Raw genomic sequence first — 8,403 nt, forward strand, 5'->3', positions numbered from 1 at the left:
ATATAGATTTGTGAGAAGAAAGGCTGACATTTCGAAACACGTGCAAAAACGTAAGGAGTAAAACTGGAACAATATGCAAAACGACTAAATATAGTCAAGAATTTCAAAATGACAGTCCCAAGTTTTTGATAAAGTTTGCAGAAAAACGCCAGTATTTTACCGACAGTTTTCGGTTTTGCCATTTTGAATATGCTGCCAACTTAACTCATGCAGTTGAGTGTGCCAAATTGAATGATTGGCGCGTCAAGTCGTTTAGTGACATCTAGCGAGAGGAAACGATCCAATGAAAGTTCAGTTGACAGCTAACCATGCATTCTAGTGGCGGAAAGATAACCATGTGCTATTGATGTTGAAATCTTGAAGAGCACATCATATTCTAAATTAAAGCAACCGATCTATCAAGGATTTTATCATAGTGTGTGATAATTAATATAATATACCAACATGCTTCAAGATTATCTGTTAAAATATCACACAAAAGAATTAGAAGAGATATTAAATGCCACGGACGATCACATGTTCTATTCGATACATGTAAAGTAAGTTGATTCTTTGAATCTTAACATATTAATACATATTATGTGTCACGCAAGTTTGCTCAAGTAATTATATACATAAATTTAAGTATATCAATAAAAATTAATAGTTACATCCTTATAATATTTTTCATATTTTCATGTAATCTTTCAGTTTTGTGTCCTTATTTGAAGTTGATGCAGACAATGCACAGAAAATCTTACGTAATCCTAGACATTTTTTACCACTGTGTGATGAAGCAGCAGTAAAGGCACAAGAACAACTATGCCAGATGAACCAAACAGTAAAGACTAGAGTATGAGCTTTTGTTACATAGTCACATAGCTTATAAATTGTATATATTGTATATATTACTTGATAAAATTAAAATTATATCTACTTTTCCTTGACGTTCAATGGACATGTCAAATATGCTAATGAGAAATTGATATCTATATAGAACTTCAATTATTAATTGTATCCTTAATTAAACTACAAGAAAGATATACCTTTCTAAGTTAATGCCATCGATAATCAATCAACATAACCATTAGTAACACAATCTCATTTTACTATAACTTTTTATGATACACAGGTTCATGTCAGAATTATTGCTGTGCCGATAAAAATCGATACAGGTCAAATTGGAGAGCTGGTTTCAACATCTGGGATTGTTGTACGCATGTCTCAAGCGACAGTTATGAAGCTGAAGAAACGTTTCATCTGTAAAAAGTGCAAGCATGTCACTGTGATTAAAGTATGTAAATACTCAAACACATGTAATAAAACCAAAGAAATATAAGGTAATAATTCTGATTTTATGGGTTAATACATAGTGAAACATTAGTTTCAATGTACAGTTAGAGTGGGAGAGACAACTGTTCAGGGATGCCAAGAGCTGCGAAGCGTGTCATTCTCCAAGCATAAGAGCTTCAACATTTTTAGAACAAGATGACTGCTCCGACTATCAAGAAATAAAGATTCAGGTTTTTTTATTGCTCAGAGTTTGTATCGCTATTATATATTTTTGTCTCTTTCCTAAGCAATATCTCTTTTTATATAGGATAAGTGTAAAGCAGGTACTAAGAGCTGCTATGCAATGGGTTTACAAGTAGTTCTGTTGGATGATCTCATTGACAAATGTAGACCTGGAGATAACATAGACATTAGGTTACTATAACGCTTATATTATTTTGCAATATTGCGTAATATTTTGCTGATTAGATTGTTTCGATTATTAGATTATTTCGACTAGCTACCAGTCACATTTATACAAGATTTTTGCAGTGGGATAATTATACGAAAATGGGGTACGCTGAAAGTCGGCAAACGTGCAGAAGCCACGACGTTTCTGATGGCAAATAGTATTTCCGTACGCAGGAAAATCTCGGAGGCAACGTTCTCCACCGCGGAAATGAAGAATACCTTCACAGCGTATTGGGAAAGTTATCGAGATAATGCGTTACTTGGCAGGGACAATATCCTCGCCTCCATCTGTCCGCAGGTACATTAAAGTTTTCCCAAGCGTGTTGCAAGAGATAGTACTATGTAATACCAAGTGCGTGATATTTCAGTAAGAGTAACGTTCGCCTGTTCTTATCTCGGAACGATCCACAGGTGTACGGGATGTATGTCGCGAAATTAGCCCTGGCGGTTGTGCTGTGCGGCGGTGTCGCCAAGACTAACGATACAGAGACGCGCGTAAGAGGCGAGTCCCATCTCCTGTTGATCGGAGATCCGGGCACTGGGAAATCGCAATTGCTTCGCGCCGCATCACGACTAATTCCAAGGTCCGTCTTCACAACCGGCATCGGTACTACCGCCGCTGGACTCACAGCAGCTGCTGTCAAAGTTAGTAGCGCATGCTAAGTATTTTGCTCGCCTATTCGTCTTCGTAATCGTCCTGGGGGATGCATTACAGGACACGGACGGCTGGCACTTAGAAGCCGGCGCTTTGGTGCTCGCGGACGGAGGTGTATGTTGCGTGGATGAGTTCACGACGATGAGCTCGCATGATAGAACCTCTATGCACGAGGCGATGGAGCAACAAACAATCTCCGTGGCCAAAGCCGGCATGGTGAGCACGTTGAATAGTCGTTGTTCAGTCATCGCGGCTATTAATCCGGACGGCGGATGTTTCACTGGTGGAGAGTGGAAAACTTGTCTGGGAAATCCTCTTTTGTCGCGCTTTGATCTGATTCTCCTCTTGCGAGATAATAAAAATCCTGAATGGGACCGAATGACGGTGGCTCATATCCTGAAAGCCGCTTGCGAAGACGAAGAAAACAATTCGTAATAATACATAGTATCCAGCTCTTTTACAGCATATTATTTTGTTTGCGGCAATGATTAATGCGAAATGATTATTACAGTTACCCCGAGGTATACATGGGCCCTTCAAACTTGACAGGTCTGTGGAGAGAAGAGAGCCTTTGCGAGTATTTCGCACATGTGCGCGCGTTAAAACCGGTGTTGACCGAAGAAGCGAAAAAAATACTCAGCGCAACTTATCTTTATCACAGATCGAATCAGTACAGAAGGCCCGAGAGAACAACAGTGCGTCTTTTAGATAGTCTTATCAGGTATAAAATAATTATTCAATTAGTCATCAACAATGTGACATCTCACGAGACTTCTTTGTTCCATCTCGTATGACCTGTCCTATAATCAATTCTGGTGAAATTAACACAATTAATGCGTTTAGATTAGCGGAAGGTCACGCAAAACTTATGTATCGTACTAAGGTGGAAATCGTTGATGCTGTGACAGCGGCAGAGTTGATCGGAAATACTCTAATTAACAACGCCGATGTCGGTTGTCCATTTCCGATAGATCCTGTTGAAACCTATCATTCCAAAGGTACGTCTATGTCAAATGATCTGTGAAACTGTGAAAGTGTGCGCGTATAAATGAAAATGTCAAAGGAAATTTTCTTACAGCGAAAGACTTGCTCAGGAGGCTTGATTTACAAGAAATAGAGCCGTATATATAAATGTTATTTTGCAAATATATCGTAGTTAGATTAAAAATTAATTTACTCATTGTTTAACGATTCACTTTTTTTATAACGTCTGTTAAATTCGATAATTCTTCTAAAAATTCATCTAAATGCGTAATTTTCTTTTATAGTAATATACTCGATATATACAGTTTCTTACAATTATTTTTGAGATCTTTAGTTGTATTTAAATTTATTATAATATTTTGAAAGATACAAAAAAACCTCAGTATATTTCAGTTTCAACAAATAACAATCGCATTTTTTACGTTTTAATCGAAAAAATTATAATAAATAATTTTTTTATAATAGTCACGAATTAATCCTTAGTGTTCGTATTAGATTATAAAAATAATTCGATTATTCATACAGATTCATAAAATGTTCAATCAAAATATAACTCTTCCTGTTAACATTATTTCACATTAGCGCATTTCAATAAAAACGAGAATCTCTTAATATGAAATAACAGTCATGACAAAAATATGCAAAGAGGAATGTATAGGATTTCTTAAGGTTCACGAAAGAGTTGTTTGTGAATATTCATAAGTAAATTAACATTTATGATAATATCCAACAAGTACGAGCCTAATTATGTCACAAGCTTAACTTTGCAAAATTGTTTTTCTTTCACTTGAAATAAACTTAATTACTTCAGTGTATATTTCTAGCTTACACATGATCACATTGTCATGAAACTGTGCCACTAAAATATAAAAGCTAGTAGACATATGTAATTATGTAATAATAAAATTATAGACATGATTATTAAGAATTCACTCACATAAGTAATAATCTAATTTGATGATCTCATATACCGATGTACATGATAAACGGCAATGAGCGAATATTATCGAACTCATGTAAAGAAATGTTACACATGTGTCACATATATATATATATATATAGTTTTTTTTTTCTTTGAAACATAGAATATCATCATCACCTTCAGAAACAAAGTGTATGTTAGATTGGAAAGATTTCAGAATCTGTCATATCTGTTAATACTTCAATATTTTGCGCCAGTACTGGCTGTACAGTTAACGTTGTTAAAGACAACGTACATCAGAGATTAAATTTGAACGTGAAGCACAATTTTCATATATTGCAGCGTTTCAATGTAAGAATAAGTTTTGCGATACATTGCATTTCTATGACCTTTTCCTTCTTTTTATATAATCCATATACAGCAAAACTAATGAGATCTATCCATTTACTGAATGATGTAAAGCCAAGAACGTAGTGTACAAATAAGTGATGGAATTATTTTTAATAACGCGGTTGGGTCGCGTTAGCCATCTGCGTGCGGACTGCAGTTGCCGCTACGTTGCTCGCCGCGTTCTGCACATGTTCGTTTCGCAAAAATGTTGTTGCAAATTCCTGTTGCGCCTTCGTAACACTCGCATCTGAAGTACGATAGATGCGATGAATCTGGGGGGAAGAAAAGAATGATTTCATTTTCATTCACTTTCTCGGAATCATCATCGATCGATCGATTTGCTCTTTTTTATTCGCAATATTTACTGTACCTTGGTGAGTAACAAGAGATCACCGCTTCCCGCAAGAACGAAACAAATAGCGATGAGGAGTATAAGAAGACCAATGAAGATACCTTTGGCCGTCGAATCGAACTGCTCGATTGCTATTATTACACCACTAAAAGTAAATAATGAAATTTATATTAGTATGTAAATACTCGCATGTACGATACACGAAACTAAGTAAGAAGACAAAGAAAAGACACATTACCATGTTCCTGCACCCGGAATACCTATAGCCTGGATAGCGGTGACGATCAATTGAAAGAAGAAAACGAAGAAAAAGACCATGAAGTTAAAAGAGCTGTCGTTTCTGGAAAAAAAAAAAGGTTAAGGCAAAATATTTACTTTCATACCTCACTTAACACTTGCAATGCTAAACGGAATTCTCAACATACTTGAAAGCTCTGTATGCTGGTCTAAACCAACACATGAAGGAAAACGGTGTAAAGAGGATAAGATACAAGATAGCCAGTCCAAATGTCGAGAAACCTTGGCCACAAAGCATCAAAACGAATCCTCCTAATACGTTCAATAGCAGAACACAACCGTGAACTGTAAGCAACATTCTTAAATATATCATCGACACTTCGTTGGATAAATGCACAATTATTTTTAGTAAGACTTACACATCCAAAGATAATATAATTGCCTCACTATCTTTTGGAAATCGGTATGAATTTCGACATCAATATCTTGATAGAAGCATGGTTGGAAACAGCACTTATCCGGTAAAGGCGGCCAATTATTTCTCCTTGCTATAACAATATCAAAAGTTTTCAGTAAAAATGTCTGATCAAAGAGATACTACATCTGGCATATTTTAATTGTGCGGGTAATATACTAACGATAGTAAGGAGTATTTCTCATTTCTTCTTCTGTCCTGGGCTTCCATTCTGATTCTGCCCGTTGCTGAAGTATATTAAAATATTTCCTTTTAAAAGCACCACAACCACGGGCTCGTTGATTTTATAAATTGATGAGAAGGAAAAAGACATGCATCAACCAATATAAATCTAATATGAATCAATGGAAGCTAGGTAAATGTAGAGGCTAATAAAAACAAAGCTTGAAATATTCTAATTGAGACTCCTCCTGTTTTTGCAGAGTTCTACTCAAACGTTATTTTTAAATATTGGTTCATATATGTCTATACATATTCCTTTCCTCTCCCTCTTATCTAATCTTAAATCACTTAAGAGGTTCGTGCCTATCGAAAGAAATTTTGCACAGAAACCAATATTGGATATAGATTTACTTCTGGCGGAAGTGGTACGGTGTTTCCCAACGCTGCGTTGACTGTTTGCTGAGGACTACGTGCATATGCAGGAGGTGGAGCTTCTTGATTAGTAGGTTGAAGCGTTGCTGGTTGCTGTGTTGCACCTACTCCACCATAGATAGGTGGATTTAATGCTCCTCTAACTTGTGTAGTTCCTTGTGTGCCTTGTTCGGCAAAAGGATTGTAGTCCTCGAGACCTCTACTGGCTGGAGTAGAGTTTACAGCTCTTCGTATCGCTGGATCCTATTGTATAGATGTTAACATATCCATTTATTTCTTGTAACATATCCATTTATGTCTTTTTCTTTTAGTAATAGGTTGACACTGTTTATTCGGTTATTCCTCCTTAGTATTCTTTATCTTATTCTTAGATATTTAGGTTTATATTCTGAATTCACTTTTATCGATAAAAGTGACCTTTAAAAATGGTTTAGGAACCTGAACAGCTGAGAAGCCACATTTAAGGCACTTTTATTGAAAAAAGTGAATTCGGGATATGGACTATTGTCACCAATATTAATCACCTATACTGCGCAGAATGAAAGATAAGATAACATATATCCTAGTAAAGCATTAGTCAGGACAAAATTAAAAAAATCGTAAACGTAAGTAAAACAGATTTTCAGGAATCGGTTACGAACAGAATCAAATACGAAAGTTAAACGATGGTAAAAAGAACTTTTTTTATTACATCGTAAAATTACGACATAAAATACGGACACATAATATAATATCACTCCATAAATATAGAATACGGCGATCCGGCAAATGTTCACATATCTGAACTTTATGATAAAGAAATCACCGTATGACGTTAGAAAAGGAACATTGTTAATGCAGGCGGATATTTTTGCCGACATCAGAATGACACATCCAATAATCATTAACTGAGTTTCGAGTAGGCGTCGCTTATCAGCGCAAAATCGCTCAATAAAATGGAATATCGGCCGGTGATGAAGCAAATCCGAGCAAAAACGAGACTGGCAGAGTGACCCAACGAACTTTGACTGATACACGAGCAATATTGGAGAACACGGTGCTGCGGTGTTTCGTTTTTGTCACTGTCACGCGAGGAAATCGCTACTCACCGAAAAGGGATCGTTAATCGTAGGCTCCCCGAAGGGATTCTCGTCGAAGCCGGACATCTCTCGTCCTTGTTCTTGCACCGACGATACGCGACCGAGACGTTTAGTATTTGTACGACTTTAATACACTCGATTAATCTTATCTAAATCTGCCTAAACCTGACGAGCCATGGTTTCGCCCGTTACATACGGTAACGCCGTTACATCAGCCGTTAATCTCGTACGACGTTCATCACTACTACCTACCGGTAGCTCTCTCGGTCGCCTGTGCTGCGCGCGACTACGTTATTGGTTCTTACACATGGACTGCAACTACGTGCAAATTCAACTGTGTTATTGGTTCCTAACCACGTAGCTCAGCGATCTGCGCAGTAGCTGCACATACGAACGGTGCACGGTAATATAGCGTAAGTCATGACGCACGAACACCTAGATGCGATACCTCGAGAGCGCGCAACTTCAAACGTGAGAGATGCGATCTCGAGCAGCACAAGCGAACGCATTGATATCACGCGCGTTGTCGTACTTTAGTCGAAACAATGCCTCATGTCGTTTCCTTGAATAAATTTTTCGTACGTTTTACTTTTTCTTTAGTTCGTTAGGTATGCGCAAAATTGCCACGTTAGTTTGCAAGAGTTCGCTTAAATTGCGAATGCCGCTCATCAAATCAGAATATCGAGAAAGAAAGAGTCGCTTGACATGTGTCAACGCGTCTGCGTCCAAAGTTAAACGGCGAATGAAGTAAACAATTTTTCATTCTTCCCACGAAAACATTGCTCTATATAATAATATAATCGTGCGTAATTCTATAGAATAAAGGAAACATTGCAAGTGTAAACTATTTCAGTTAGTATAGTTTATCATACACATAAACACACACACACACAAACGCACACATATAGACAGCGATTTTATTTTTACGAAAATTAATTCAAAACTCGTATAGTATATATATATATATATATATATATATATATATATATATAT

General features: G+C 36.7%; 2 protein-coding genes across 2 annotated transcripts in view; one reads left to right on the plus strand and one right to left on the minus strand.

Moving 5' to 3' along the window:
• The first annotated feature begins 307 nt into the window (after positions 1–307).
• LOC106744288 overlaps positions 308–8,403 on the plus strand; it is a 16,732-nt gene continuing 8,636 nt past the window's right edge. Inside the window, exons 1-9 of the mRNA XM_014618935.1 lie at positions 308–539; positions 691–832; positions 1,112–1,273; positions 1,377–1,502; positions 1,580–1,686; positions 1,804–2,020; positions 2,134–2,367; positions 2,438–2,808; positions 2,889–3,098. Of these exons, the coding sequence (XP_014474421.1) occupies positions 445–539; positions 691–832; positions 1,112–1,273; positions 1,377–1,502; positions 1,580–1,686; positions 1,804–2,020; positions 2,134–2,367; positions 2,438–2,808; positions 2,889–3,098 (1,664 nt within the window). The 5' untranslated portion in view covers positions 308–444. The remainder of the gene's footprint in view (positions 540–690; positions 833–1,111; positions 1,274–1,376; positions 1,503–1,579; positions 1,687–1,803; positions 2,021–2,133; positions 2,368–2,437; positions 2,809–2,888; positions 3,099–8,403) is intronic.
• Positions 4,055–7,743, minus strand: LOC106744287 (secretory carrier-associated membrane protein 5B). The gene is made up of 8 exons (XM_014618934.1): positions 7,420–7,743; positions 6,311–6,574; positions 5,901–5,964; positions 5,682–5,810; positions 5,451–5,607; positions 5,264–5,365; positions 5,044–5,170; positions 4,055–4,945 (listed from the first exon to the last, which is right to left on the minus strand). The coding sequence occupies exons 1-8, from the start codon at positions 7,474–7,476 to the stop codon at positions 4,784–4,786; spliced, it is 1,062 nt and encodes a 353-aa protein (XP_014474420.1). The 5' UTR covers positions 7,477–7,743; the 3' UTR covers positions 4,055–4,783.

This window comes from Dinoponera quadriceps, unplaced genomic scaffold, assembly GCF_001313825.1.
Source record: "Dinoponera quadriceps isolate SergipeBrazil2010 unplaced genomic scaffold, ASM131382v1 scaffold707, whole genome shotgun sequence".
Classification (NCBI taxonomy): Eukaryota; Metazoa; Arthropoda; class Insecta; order Hymenoptera; family Formicidae; genus Dinoponera; species Dinoponera quadriceps.

What these genes read in the sequence shown, in the direction of transcription:
- LOC106744287 (XM_014618934.1), bottom strand. Translation starts at nt 7,476, where the DNA reads ATGTCCGGCTTCGACGAGAATCCCTTCGGGGAGCCTACGATTAACGAT. An exon ending in GAGAAATACTCCTTACTATC is followed by an intron (nt 5,811 to 5,900) that starts GTTAGTATATTA and finishes ATATTGTTATAG; the next exon opens with CAAGGAGAAATAATTGGCCG. An exon ending in ATCTCTTGTTACTCACCAAG is followed by an intron (nt 4,946 to 5,043) that starts GTACAGTAAATA and finishes TCTTCCCCCCAG; the next exon opens with ATTCATCGCATCTATCGTAC.